The 15,292-nt window shown below is 48.4% G+C and overlaps 1 protein-coding gene across 7 annotated transcripts in view; it reads right to left on the reverse strand.

Moving 5' to 3' along the window:
• Positions 1-11,764: 11,764 nt before the first annotated feature.
• LOC142566053 (uncharacterized protein ZK1073.1) overlaps positions 11,765-15,292 on the reverse strand; it is a 434,522-nt gene continuing 430,994 nt past the window's right edge. For all 7 annotated transcript variants that reach the window (XM_075676780.1, XM_075676778.1, XM_075676779.1 and 4 more), the window contains one exon: positions 11,765-12,743. In XM_075676780.1, coding sequence (XP_075532895.1) covers positions 12,586-12,743 — 158 coding nt within the window. In that variant the 3' untranslated portion in view covers positions 11,765-12,585. The remainder of the gene's footprint in view (positions 12,744-15,292) is intronic.

Here is a 15,292-nt window from a genome sequence, read left to right on the forward strand (position 1 = left end):
GACATTTAAGCGAAGTAAAAAATCCGAAAACCATGGCTCCCACCTGATCTTCTGCTTAAGATAGAAAAAAAGAATAAACTCCACCATAAGTTTATCGACGAAGGAGATGGGCGACTTGCATATCTTCAATACCTATCGTAACTGCCTGAACAAGCTACTTAAGAAAGTTAGGAATTAATATTTCATAAATGATTTCGAATCAACTAAATGGCGTAGTGATCTTATTTGGAAAAACTAAACAGCCTGATAACTAATGATACGATACTATTCCTAGAGGAATTATATTGACACGTGTACTTATCTTTATCGGGCAACCACGTTTCGCCGCCTAACAAATGTAATCGGACAGCGTGGGACGCGCCTGCATGTACTCGAAGTTTCTGGAAAGTTATCGATGCTTCTATCCGCTGTCTGTTGTCGCCGAACCTTATGTTATCTGATTTCATCACCTGACGCGAATGGTGTAGAACTTTGTGGAAGGCACGCGGGTCCGAACGATTAGTCTGGAACATTCGACGACTGCTCTATAAAAGCCGAAGCGCTTGACCCGCTGATCAGATTTCCGACGATCGCCGACCGTGTTCGCCGCTATCGTTGTGCTATAAGTGTAGCCTGTTTTTGTGGGCACAGGTTCGCCCAATAAAAGCTAGTTTTGTATTCCACCGTATTGCTGTTTTCTTCACCGTCACTACCACGTGACATCTGGTGGAGGTGCTTGTGCGTTCATGTACCGAACGCGCCCGCAATGCCGCGATACAAGCCCGAAGCCCGAGGACAGAACCAACATCGCCCAAGACCAGCGTGCTAGCCGCAGACTGCAAGGACTGCCCCCAGAGCACGGACTTCTACCTGAGACGACAAAGAAGATCGTGGTCAAGACAACCCCAATGGCTGCCCCAGCGTCCCTCGTTATCCTACAACAACCTCGGGACCCAACAACCTTCCATGGAGCAGCGACTGAAGACGCGGAATCATGGCTGGAGACCTACGAACGAATCGCGACATTCAACAACTGGGACTCCGACGACAAGCTGCGGCATGTCTACGTCGCCTTAGAAGACGCCGCCAGAACGTGGTTTGAGAACAGGGAGTCGACCTTGACAACGTGGGACCTGTTCCGTGGCGGCTTCCTGCGCACCTTTACAAGCGTCGTGCGCAAGGAAAGGGCCGAAGCTATGCTGAACGCCCGAGTGCAGCTACCAAACGAGAACGTTGCCATCTTTACGGAAGAAATGAGCCGTTTGTTCCGCCACGCCGACCCGGATATGGCCGAGGAGAAGAAAGTCCGCCTACTGATGCGTGGTGTAAAGGAGGAATTTTCGCCGGAATGGTAAGAAGCCCACCGAAAACCGTCGAAGAGTTTCTTCGTGAGGCGACGAACATTGAGAAGACACTCGAGACCCGAAACCGGCAATTCGATCGCCGCATGAACTCTACTAACTACGCGGGGGTTCAATAACTGGCTACCGACGATCTACGCGAGACTATCAGAGCGGTCGTACGGGAGGAGCTGCAGAAGTTCTACCCAAGGACGCAGTCCCAAGTGGATCCAATCGTTGAAATCGTCAAAGAAGAGGTTCAGCGATCGCTTTGAGTCCCTGAGGTGCAACCACGATCACCGGAACCTCAGCCGGAAGCGATGACCTACGCCGCCGCCGCCCGCCGTCAAGGTCCCCCTCTGCGACAACGCCAGGGCCCTGTAACGCCGCAATTCCGTCGTGCACCGCCGCCAGCACGCCCACCGGTCGCCCAGCGCAGCTACGCGAGGAAGACGGACATTTGGCGAGCCCCAGACCACTGCCCGCTCTGCTACCACTGCGGCGAAGCCGGCCATATGTACCGCCGATGCCCATATCGCGACCTGGGTTTGCGAGGGTTCGCCGTCAATGCACCGCGCCCTCGGAAAGGTGAACGCCCTCGGGACATCGCCGACTACCTCGCCGCTACTCAGTGGAGCCCTCGACGACCGTCCCGTTCGCCGTCGCCAGGCCGCTACCTGTCGCCGCAGCGCCGACCATACACTGGCCCAGCCCGGGGCCGGTGAGCGAGCCCATATCCGGAAAACTAAAAGCAGCAACCGATGGAGGTGCGGTTGCTGTTCGTCGAACTGACGAAGATCCTCCGCCGCCGACGAAGTTAGAAAGCCAAGACTACACCGACGAAAGACGACGACGCAACATTCCAGCTTCTGTTCAACTCGACGCAGCCGTGATCTGACGCCAAGACCTAATTGCAATGCCAGACAAAGAACCATCGACCTCGACGTGCTTCCCGACGGCCACGCAGTCACCGCTTTAGTGGACAAAGGAGCCGATTACTCCGTCATGAGTGGACCTATCGCCGCGCAGTTGAAGAAAGCTAAAACTGCATGGGAAGGCCCTCAAATTCGGACCGCTGGAGGAGACCTCATCACGCCGACTGGAATCTGCACGGCATGAATAACCATTCACGACCGGACTTACCCTGCCACCTTCGTTATCCTCCAACAGTGTTCACGAGACGTCATTATCGGTATGGAGTTCCTGGACCAACACGGCGCAATCATCGACCTGAAGTCGAAGTCAATAACGCTGTCGGAAGATAAAGCGATGACGCCGGAGAGCCCTCGTAGTCACCACGCCTTGAGTGTGCCCGAAGATCAAGTGAGCATCCCGCCTCGCTCCAGCATTGTTATTTCGGTCGGCACCGAAACACCCGCTGACGTAGAAGGCGTCATCGAAGGCGACCAACGTCTACTGCTAGACCGTGAAATTTGCGTCGCAAGGGGGATCGCTCGACTGCATGGAGGGAAAACTGAAGTGTTGATGACAAACTTCAGCCGGGAGTTCAAGCACATCAACAAGGGCACGACGATCGCGTACATCGAGGAAATTCTGGAAACCAGTGACGCTTTGTCCTCTCGGATTCCGCCGCATCTACCCCGACGACCATGCTTCCCGAACCAGAGTACGACATTAATCCAAGTCTCCCCGTGGTTAAGCAACAGCAGCTGAGAAGTCTACTCCGACGATACAAAGGCTGCCTTTCGACGTCATCGAGGATTCGACAAATACCAGTCGCCAAGCATCGCACAATAACGAGGAGTGCGCTCGACCACTCCGCCAGAGCCCTTACCGAGTTTCGACGCGAGAACGTGAAGCTATTAGGCAACAAGTCGACGAAGTGCTGCACGATGACATCATCCAGTTGTCGAGAAGCCCGTGGGCGTCTCCTGTAGTAGTGGTGAAGAAAAAAGACGGAACCCTACGTTTCTGCGTCGATTATCGTCGTCTGAACAAGATCACGAAGAAGGACGTATACCCCCTCCCACGGATAGACGCATTGGATCGGCTCTGCAACACTAAATACTTCTCGTCGATGGACCTGAAGTCTGGCTATTGGCAAATAGAAGTCGATGAAACAGATCGCGAAAAGACCGCCTTCATCACCCCACATGGCCTCTACGAGTTCAAGGTTATGCCATTTGGACTGTGCTCGGCGCCTGCAACGTTCCAACGCGTGATGGACACGGTTTTAGCAGGATTGGAGTGGCAGACCTGTCTAGTTTACTTGGATGACGTCGTTGTCTTCGCCGGAAATTTCGACGATCACCTTAGGCGCCTTGCAACAGTGCTAGAGGCCATCAAGTCATCAGGGTTCACTCTGAAGCCAAAAAAGTGCCGATTTGCTTACGATGAGCTTGTGTTCCTAGGTCACGTCATCAGTAAATCTGGAGTCCACCCCGACCTGTAGAAGAAAGCTGCCATCGCAAAGTTCCAGCAGCCCATGTAGAAGAAGGCAGTGCGTAGATTCCTTGGCATGTGTGCCTACTAAAGCCGCTTTGTCAAGGACTTTTCAGGCAATCACCGAGCCTCTGACACAGCTAACTAAATGTGACGTCGAGTTCAAGTGGGAAACGCCGCAGGTCGACGCATTTCAAGCACTCAAACGACGCATGCAGTCGCTGCCCGTACTTGCGCACTTCCACGAGCACGCCGATACCGAAATACACACTGACGCCAGTAGCCTAGGCCTCGGTGCTGTCCTAGTCCAGAGAAAAGATGGACATGAGCACGTGAAAGCTTACGCTAGCCGGTCGTTGACAAAAGCGGAAGGCAATTATTCCACAACCGAAAAGGAATGCCTCGCCATCGTTTGGGCTACAACAAAATTTCGCCCTTACCTCTATGGCAGGCCATTCAAAGTGGTCAGCGACCATCACGCGTTGTGTTGGCTAGCTAACTTAAAGGACCCTTCAGGACGGCTAGCACGGTGGAGCCTCAGACTACAAGAATACGACATCACTGTAACATACAAGTCCGGACGAAAACACTCCGATGCCGATTGCCTATCACGCGCCCCCATTGACCCGCCGCCGCAAGATGACGAGGATGACGACGCCTTCCTTGGCATAATAAGCGCGGAAGACTTCGCCGAACAACAACGAGGGAACCCGGAGCTAAAAGCTCTAGTCGAGTATTTGGAAGGGCACACCGACGTTGTTCCTAGGGCATTTAAGCGTGGATTATCTTCGTTCACGCTTCAAAACAACCTACTCGTGAAGAACTTCTCACCAGTCCGCGCCAACTACATTCTTGTTGTTCCGTCGGCGCTGCGTCCAGAAGTACTGCACGCCCTACTTGACGATCCGACCGCTAGGCACCTCGGTTTCTCCCGGACGCTATGGAGGATACAAGAAAGGTATTACTGGCCGCACCTGACCGCCGATGTCGCCCGTTACGTCAATACATGCTGAGACTGTCAGCGGCGCAAGACACCACCGACAAGGCCAGTGGGATTACTACAGCCGTTCAAGCCTCCTTACCGACCTTTTCAGCAGATCGGGATGGACCTGTTAGGACCGTTTCCGACATCAACATCCGGAAATAAGTGGATCGTCGTGGCGACGGACTATCTCACCCGCTTCGCTGAAACTAAAGCTCTACCGAAAGGCAGCGCAGCCGAAGTGGCGAAATTTTTCGTCGAGAACATTCTGCTGCGACATGGTGCTCCAGAAGTCCTCATCACCGACAGAGGAACGGCTTTTACAGCAGAGCTCACGCAAGCCATTCTGCAATACAGCCAGACAAGTCACAGGAGAACAACTGCCTACCATCCGCAGACGAATGGTCTCACGGAGCGCCTGAACAAGACCCTCGCCGACATGCTAGCAATGTACGTCGACGTCGAGCACAAGACGTGGGATGCGGTCCTGCCGTACGTAACATTCGCTTACAACACGGCGGTGCCATTTAAGCTGGTTTACGGCAGGAACCCGACGACGACGCTCGACGCCATGCTGCCGCACGTCACTGACGAGGAAAATCTTGACGTCGCTACCGATCTCCAGCGCGCCGAAGAAGCCCGACAGCTCGCCCGCCTGCGAATCAAGAACCAGCAGAGGACCGGCAGCCGACACCACAACCTCCGACGACGCTTCGTCGAGTACCAGCCTGGTTACCGTGTTTGGGTGTGGACCCCTATACGCCGACGAGGACTGAGCGAGAAGCTTTTGCGTCGCTATTTCGGACCGTACAAGATCATCGGACGTATTGGCGCACTGGACTATGAGGTCGTGCCAGACGGCATTTCGCTATCACAGCGGCGCCGCTCACGACCTGAAATAGTGCACGTTGTGCGACTCAAGCCGTACTACCAGCGTTAATGAACTTTCGGGCTTCGCGTAACTGACCTTTGGACTTTGTTTCTTTTTGTTGTTTTGTTACTTATGTTTTATAAGTGTCCTTTTGTGTTTCGCTCTCTTATATTTGTAGCATCGGGATGGTGCTTTTCAAGAGGGGGGTATTGACACGTGTACTTATCTTTATCGGGCAACCACGTTTCACCACCTAACAAATGTAATCGGACAGCGTGGGACGCGCCTGCATGTACCCGAAGATTCTGGAAAGTTATCGATGCTTCTATGCGCTGTCTGTTGTCGCCGAACCTTATGTCATCTGATTTCATCACCTGACGCGAATGGTGTAGAACTTTGTTGAAGGTACGCGGGTCCGAACTATTAGTCTGGAACATTCGACGACTGCTCTATAAAAGCCGACGCGCTTGACCCGCTGATCAGATTTCCGACGATCGCCGAAGCTATAATATATATAAGCTATAATTATATAGCTATATAAGCGATCGCCGTGCTATAAGTGTAGCCTGTTTTTGTGGGCACAGGTTCGCCCAATAAAAGCTAGTTTTGTATTCCACAGTATTGCTGTTTTCTTCACCGTCACTACCACGTGACAATATCAGTGAAATTAAATGAGATACAGGTGTCCGACCAAAATTTAGGAGACGAGTTTAATAAATATTTCGTTGGTTTTTCCTGTGACAGCGACGTGGATAACGACTTAAATGACATCCCACTGCTGGACAAAACGATATATCTTAAACCGGTGAATGAAGTTGGCGTAATTACTATTGTCACAGAGCTCAAAAATAGTATCTCATGTGATATAGATGGACTACAGATACCGCCCATAAGATCAATTGTGAGATTTTGTTCTACATCACTCACATCAATAATCTCTCTATTGCAAATGTATTTCCTCGCGGAATACAAGTTGCCCGTCATTCTGTACTTTTCAATAAGGGACATAGGAACCGGTTAGGCAATTAACGCCCAATATCAATGCTTCCAATATTCTCAAAGGTATTACAAAAAGCTCTTCACAAGCAGTTTACAGAATTTGAATCCAAACATAATATACTCACAATCACAATATAGGTTTAGAAAGCACCTTTTAACAGAATTCGCACTCTTAGAGCAGAAGGAATATATTCCAAAACAATTTCAACAGAACAGTATAGTCTTGGGTATTTTCATAGATTTTACGAAGGCGTTCGACCTTATAAATCATGAATTACTTCTCCGGAAGCTTGAACGATAAGGTTATCGCGGGCACGCAGCATCCATAGTCAAATCATATGTAGAATATCGGCGACAAGCTGTAAGTGTACTGTTTGAATCCCACCGATGGCAACGGTTGTTGTGGTCGCACCGATGGTACGACCTGTTGGGAACTCGGCGCTGACGCCCGTTGTTGCACCTGGGTCGCAAGCCCCAAGGGTAGCGTTGGCCTGGCGGCCTGGGGTACAACTGGAAGCATCCGAAGGTCCCGGCAAAGCATGAGTCGACTGGTAATAACAAAACAACTTGTTTATTTTAACATCGCAAAGAGTTGGCGGTCAGGTTGACCGAAGTAGAGAGACGGGAGTGCACTTTACTCAACAGAAGAAATCGGAGCCCTTCTTTGGCGTCCGGGGGCAGCTGCTTTTATACTCTCGCAGTTGAGGGCAAGAAGGAACCCCTCAATAGACGAGCACGTGATTGTACAATGAGATAAGGTGACGCATACTGTCGTAGCGCCGCCGGTCGGGCACAAAGACTGGGAGGAGAAGGTAACTCCTACTCTCGTAGCGCCTTCGGTCGGGCACAATGGCTTGGAGGAGAAGGAGACTTCTACTCTCGTAGCGCCTTCGGTCGGGCACAATGGCTGGGAGGAGAAGGTGACTTCTACTCTCGTAGCGCCTCCGGTCGGGCACAATGGCACATACACTCACAGACGCACATGAAGACACGTGGCATCGGAACATGCCTGGACGCGCTTGGCGGGGAGCGTAGCGGCGACGCCGAACGGGCCAAAATGTCTGCCGCTTTGTTGCAGTCGCGCCGGCTAAACCGCGCGTCGTAGGCGAAACGTAACAGTACATGGCTTCATGTCAAAAAGTCTCACTGTCCGCTGCGGTGTTCCGCAAGGAAGTATACTCCGTCCCTTTCTCTTCAATCTTTATATCTATGATATCGTCACTCTATATCCCCTCGCAAAATTTATTATATACGCAGGTGATACGAGCATATTCTTATCTGGCAAAAATGCCAATGATCTAATAGATACAGCAAACTGCATGCTCAAACACCTACACAAATGAACACAAAAAATACATTGCAAACTAATGTGAACAAAACAAAAGCAGTTGTTTTTCGGGACAAGAATAAACAAGTTACTTTGACAAAATAAATATACTTCAGATCTTATCCGCTGGAAATAGTCATCATCATCATCATCAGCCTGGTCACGCCCACTGCAGGGCAACGGCCTCTCCCATACTTCTCCAAGAACCCCGATCATGTACTAATTGTGGCATGTCGTCCCTGCAAACTTCTTAATCTCATCCGCCCACCTAACTTTCTGCCGCCCCCTGCTACGTTTCCCTTCCCTTGGAATCCAGTCCGTAACCCTTAATGACCATCGTTTATCTTTCCTCCTCATTACATGTCCTGCCCATGCCCCATTTCTTTTTCTTGATTTCAACTAAGATGTCATTAACTCGCGTTTCCTTCCTCACCCAATCTGCTCTTTTCTTATCCCTTAACGTTGCACCCATAATTCTTCTTTCCATAGCTCGTTGCGTCGTCCTCAATTCAAGTAGAACCCTTTTCGTAAGCCTCCAGGTTTCTGCCCCGTAGGTGAGTACTGGTAAGACACAACTATTATACACTTTTCTCTTGAGAGATAATGGCAACCTGCTGTTCATGATCTGAGAATGCCTGTCAAACGCACCCCAGCCCATTCTTATTCTTCTGATTATTTCCGTCATATGATCCGGATCCGCCGTCACTACCTGTCCTAAGTAGATGTATTCCCTTACCACTTCCAGTGCCTCGCTACCTATTGTAAATTGCTGTTCTCTTCCGAGACTGTTAGACATTACTTTAGTTTTCTGCAGATTAATTTTTAGACCCACTCTTCTGCTTTGCCTTTCCAGGTCATTGAGCAGGCATTGCAATTGGTCCCCTGAGTTACTAAGCAAGGCAATATCATCAGCGAATCGCAAGTTACTAAGGTATTCTCCAGTAACTTTTATCGCCAACTCTTCCTAATCCAGGTCTCTGAATACCTCCTGGAAACTCGCTGTGAATAGCATTGGAGAGATCGTATCTCCCTGCCTGACGCTTTCTTTACTGGGATTTTGTTGCTTTCTTTATGGAGGACTACGGTGGCTGTGGAGCCGCTATATATATATTTCAGTATTTTTACGTACGGCTCGTCTACACCCTGATTCCGTAATGCCTCCATGACTGCTGAGGTTTCGACAGAATCGAACGCTTTGTCGTAATCAATGAAAGCTATATATAAGGGTTGGTTATATTCAGCACATTTCTCTATCACCTGATTGATAGTGTGAATATGGTCTATTGTTGAGTAGCCTCTACGGAATCCTGCCTGGTCATTTGCTTGGCAAAAGTCTAAGGTGTTTCTGATTCTATTTGCGATTACGTTGGTAAGTAGTTTGTAGGCAACTGACAGTAAGCTGGTCGGTCTATAATTTTTCAAGTCTTTGGCCTCCTCTTTCTTATGGATTAGGATTATGTTAGCGTTCTTCCAAGATTCCGGTACGCTCGAGGTCATGAGGCATTGCGTATACAGGGTGGCCAGTTTCTCTAGATCAATGTGCCCACCATCCTTCAACAATTCTGCTGTTACCTGATCCTCCCCGGCTGCCTTCCCCCTTTGCATAGCTCCGAAGGCTTTCTTTACTTCTTCCGGCGTTACTTGTGGGATTTCGAATTCCTCTAGACTATTCTCTTTTCCATTATCGTCATGGGTGCCACTGGTACTCTATAAATCTCTATAGAACTCCTCAGCCACTTGACCTTTCTCACCCATATTAGTAATGATATTGTCGGCATTGTCTCTTAACGCATAGATCTGATTCTTGGCAATTCCTAGTTTCTTCTTCACTGCTTTTAGGCTTCCTCCGTTCCTGAGAGCATGTTCAATTCTATCCATATAATACTTCCTTATGTCAGCTGTCTTACGCTTGTTGATTAACTTCGAAAGTTCTGCCAGTTCTATTCTAGCTGTGGGGTTAGAGGCTTTCATACATTGGCGTTTCTTGATCAGATCTTTCGTCTCCTGCGATAACTTACTGGTATTATGTCTCTATGAGTTACCACCGACTATTACACACTCGTTAATGCCCACTCATTGCACACTCCTTAATGATGCCCACAAGATTGTCGTTCATTGCTTCAACAATAAGGTTCTCTTCCTGAGTTAAAGCCGAATACCTATTCTCTAGCTTGATCTGGAATTCCTCTATTTTGCCTCCTACCGCTAACTCATTGATTGGCTTATGTACCAGTTTCTTCCGTTCCCTTCTCAGGTCTAGGTTATATCGAGTTCTTACCATCCTGTGGTCACTGCAGCGCACCTTGCTGAGCACGTCCACATCTTGTATGATGCCAACGTTAGCGCAGAGTATGAAGTCTATTTCATTTCTAGTCTCGCCGTTCGGGCTCCTCCACGTCCACTTTCGGCTATCCCGCTTGCGGAAGAAGGTATTCATTATCCGCAAATTATTCTGTTCTGTTATTCTGGAAATAGTGCCACAGCTCAAAACTCTGGGCGTTCTGTTTAAACAGCAGATGTCCTGGGACGATCATGTGGCCCACATTACTTCCAAGTTGCTACAAATAATTGGTCTGCTCTATCGCAACCGTGAAATCTTACCGTCTTGTGTTATGATGTTAGTTTATCACTCTTTATTTCATTCTCGCCTTAACTATTGTAGCCTTACACGGGGAACTACAACACAGGCAAACCTGAATAAATTACTTCTACTACAAAAAAAAAGCAATGCGGATCGTTAAGAAATTACCGAGGTTACATCACACAAGACAAATATTTTTAGAACAGAAAATTGTTCCAATATCAGAAATCTATGACTATCGTTTCAGCCCAACACTTAAACAAGAACATTTAAATAAAACATTCTTTAATCAAACTCCTTCAGGCCTGAGAAAGCGCGAACAAAACTACAATACAGGAAATAAGTACATGTGGGAAATTAAAACATTTCGAACAACATATGGTCTACAAACGTTAGAACACCGGCTTCCACGACTTCTTAATGACCTATTGAGACAGAATGTAGCACCCCAATGTGTCAAATTTCGGACACTCTTGGCTTACTTTCTGTCCTAAACGTTTCTTGGTTATTTCTTTATGCAACGAAAGCCCCAATCGGTTTACAGAATAATGGTGTTACTCCATGTTAATTGTATGTTTTTCTGTTAAAGTGTCTTTGCCATATCATTGCATTGTGTAAACTATTAGAATCCTTCGTTTCTTTTGCCATGTGTGTATGGCCTAATTATTTTTAAAAACAATTGATGTGCCCGATGCAGCCTTTATGTAAAATGTCTATATATTGTTCTGTAGTGCAATGTGACCGCCTTGTGCAGTCTTTCTTTTTGTGTATCTTCTTTTTATGTCACTTTGTATGCTACTGCAAAAAAGGGGCCGTTGCTCTGTCAAGCTATTGAAAGACAGCTTTTACTTCCGTCCCCCTGCATTATCATGTATGATGTGATGGCCAAATAAACTTATTATCATTACTTCGTCTGACACTTTGAAAATGAATATATCGAAACTCGTGCAGTCAAAGGAATACGTTCCAAGTGGACACGCCTTGCAAGCTCAGCGGCTATAATTCGTAGATGTCAATATGTGCCATAAATAACGAAATAGGGTAATTATGTTAATTATTTTATTAGGCATTAAGATCTCACGTAGAAATAATGCCCTCCTCATCGAGTAATTTATCAACGGTTAGACTTGTGCTATCTGCCGCCGCAATTTAAAAAAAAAAATTTGACCTTCGGAAAGAAAACGAACACCTTGTATTCGTGGACGTGAAGATAAAGGAAAAAGCGCAAGAGCTACACAGCTGTCGCCGCCCCTCCCCCGCCATGAAGGAAACACGAGTCCAGTTTATTCCAACTTGTATACTTTTTATTGTTTGACTGCGACTTGTACTAATAATACAGATAATACCTTGTACTGCAGCAATACCTACAGGGTCTGTTCATAAAAGCGCTCGAGGAGATGATGTTGCCAGTCGTAGTAGGCTTAACTAGATAATTAAAAGAAAAGTGTAGCCACTTGTTTCTACCACGTCTTTACGCTTATCTCTGAAGCATGAATGCAGCCAAACACTGATTATAAAGGACAGAGCGCGCACAGAAAGAATGCCACCAACAAGCGTTTCCATGTATAGTGCGCATGCGCGGGAGAATCTACCTTGCGACAGCCGCCGTACGGGTACAGTCGATTCCTAGACTGGTGATACAACATGCGCCTCGTGTATTACGGCTACAGAGTGGGGAGGGGTATGAGTAAGCATCTACGCACAGACAGGAGCCATTCTTTCTTCCCCTCTCGTGTAAGACGACAGCTTGCCTCCACGAAGTGGCCGAGCTCGAGACAGCCTTGGCACTGAGTGCAACACGAAGAAAGGAAAGCGCGCTGGCGGGCGGGGAACACCGAGGGACACACACGATGCATGCAGGCCTACAAGGGGTGTCGTCCCGTCCATTTACCGCAGGGCTGCTCAACGGTCTCCGATTGCCCACCGCTACCTGACGGGACTCGTAGTAAACTGTTGTCGGGCTTTCCGCGTCGTTTAATGGCGCACTTTGGCACGCTTGCCGCCCACAGAGAATGGAATTAAGCACTGCCGAAGGAAGCATCCGAAAGAAAGGTCAAATGAATGTCCTCCGCGCTCTCGGTCAGCAGTGCTTCGGCGGCGCCCTTATTTCTGTACAGCAGTGAGCGAGGTCCTTCTCGTCCGAGGTATGTCGTAGTCCTCCATCGAGAGGGTGTGTCGCCGGCCCACGGCGCCCAGCATTTTGTGGTCGCCTCCGGAAAAGGTTCTCTGTCTTTCCACACCAGGCAAGGTGATAGAGGTCACTGCAAGGTCGGCAACATCCTTATATAGGAGGTCCAATGCAAGCACTTTTTCAATAGTATTTCAAGTGAATTTATCAAACAGATTCATTTGCAGGCACTGACCAAGCTTGGCTTAATCGGTGTTGGTTGTAGGCATGAACTGTAAGCACCAATCCCCTAAACAAGTTCTCCTAGCTTAATTATTGGAGTCAACGTGAAAAATAACATGCATGTCTCACAAACTGCGAGAATGAGTCTTATACTAAGCATTTTGCAGGTCGCAGGCTGTCTAGCGCTGTTTGAGGTTCTGCGATGTGTTAGATGGCGCAACGACGAGTGAGAAAACGTGTGCGTGACGCGAACGTGCGTGTGACGACAGCGGCATGGCGACGAATTTATAGTAATCCAACAATGAAACAATACAAACTAGTCCCTTACGACCTGGAAAGAATCCAAAGGTAGGGCATCGCTTAAATTTGGCTGATCCCTAAGGCGATATGTCGCGCAGCATATCAAAGCGCTAGCTGCAACCACTTTCTCCGCGGCAGGAACGAGGCTAAAGGGTGTGCCCGAGGGTGCTCACTGGAACGTGAGAAGGAGCTTGTGATTCCTGTGCATGCGTCTAATTGCATCGAGCTGTGGCTCTGCGCGCTGCTTGTAGCATCAGTTTTTTTTTTATTCACGAGGCCCACGCAAAGTGCTTGAGCAAAGAACGACGGATGCCATACAACGGACCCTCTCCCTCGTGCACTGCGAAAATCGTCCACAGGTGCTCGACCACGCTCAAGCTGTGTTTCAGCAAAGCTATCGAGCGCTATAACCAGTGGACATCAAATCACTTTTTCTCGCCAACCACTTTGGTGCGGGTGTAATGATTAACGATATAATGAACACAAGTAATCCTGCACTCCAGGTCGCATACAATCGCAGACATGGATCTAGCTAGTGGATTCTCACAATATTTCTAGGTACTACTTTCAGGATCTACGGAAACGGCGGACAAAGTGCGTCGCCGTGTTGCGGGACGCGTGCAGCGCGCGTTTCATCTTCTCTCGTGCACTGAGCATGGATGGAAGCGGGCCCAACACCTGTCGCCATGTCTCCCGAAGGACAACGGGTGCGAGAGAAAAATGCGGCCCCCGTACTCGGACGTTGCAGTGTCACAGGCGCCGTGTGCTCTCTATTGGTAGCTCCTTGCCTGGCGACAAATGGCCACAAAGCCTCTTCGAGCTATTGGAGCCATGTACTTTGCCTATCTTTCCTCTCTTTATTACTACCTCTACATTGCACAATTACCTACGCCTGTAACAATCCCGAATCAATTTATCTCTTTCCTGTTTTTTCCCTCTCACCAGTACTCTAAACGTCTCTCGCTAATCTCGACCAAGGAGGTTTAAAAAAATTGCGAGTAGAGATGACGCCGTCAGGGTGAAGCCCGCCACCGCTCTCTTACTAGGGAAATCGAATAAAGTTAGCATGTGGCGGAGAACAGGAAGTGTTCTCACTTTTGTTGGCTTTCACGCGGCCAATTTTGCCGTACACATGCTTTTCTATGTGTCGGTTTGCGTCACTTCTATGTGTCTATTTGTGGTTTAGGATGAAATTTGAACGTCTTGCCGAATTGTACGACAGATCATGATATCAATACTCAGCTGTAGCTACACATTTTTGGCCGAAACAACAAGCCTTTATTTCCCAGTTAAGCTACAATTTATATAACCAAAGCAAGAACAGTTCAAGTGCTACTCTTCTCAGTCTAGTTTAGCCTGATTTCAAAGGTAAGGCAGGCGCAAGCGCTGGTAAGAATCAGTGGGGGCTGCCACTCCAGAATTTTTTAATGCGTTACCATTAGAAGTGTGAAAGTGTGCGAAGCCGGTCACGTGGTGTATATACATATAGAGCGCAAGTGACGTGGTCTGCTTCTGAGCACCATGAGTTGCACTTCGCTCCTCGAAGAGGCAAGACCTGTGTCGAGGGAGCCCCTTGTTGCAGTGTGGCGAACGCGGCGCAAATCATGGATGCGGGAGCTCAAAGAGGTGCCACGTAATGATAACATATTTTTCTCGCATTTAGCGCTAATTCGGCACAGATTTTTTAAAACCTGCTTGATCTTGATCACACGCCAGTTAATGATTCTATGAGTTTTTGAATCCCAGCACTTCTAGAAGGTGGAAGTCCCCTACGGTTCTTGCTGGGTGAATATCGTGGTATTCCACATTGCTTGACTATGCGCATGAATTGTGTTGAATTGCTACCACGCCATTACGCGCGCCTTCATTGAATATCATAATTCCTTATTTCTCTGTGCTAAAAGTGAAACGTATGCATGCCGCTTCCTTGGCACGTGTATTCGAAATCCCACGTATTGTCTGCTAGTAGGAGCCCATGTCGTACGCACTCTGAAATCCACGACCCGCTACGGATGTGAGACAAAGCCACTGCTTTCCAGTCATTTTCTGTCGTTATCGTAAGGTGGGTAATTCCATGCGAAACGTCCCAGACACCAAAAGTGAACATAATTGATTTTCTTGAAAAAAATTGGACTAGATGGCTATTGTGTGAATAAGGTT

This window comes from Dermacentor variabilis, unplaced genomic scaffold (genome assembly GCF_050947875.1).
Source record: "Dermacentor variabilis isolate Ectoservices unplaced genomic scaffold, ASM5094787v1 scaffold_12, whole genome shotgun sequence".
Lineage (NCBI taxonomy): Eukaryota > Metazoa > Arthropoda > Arachnida > Ixodida > Ixodidae > Dermacentor > Dermacentor variabilis.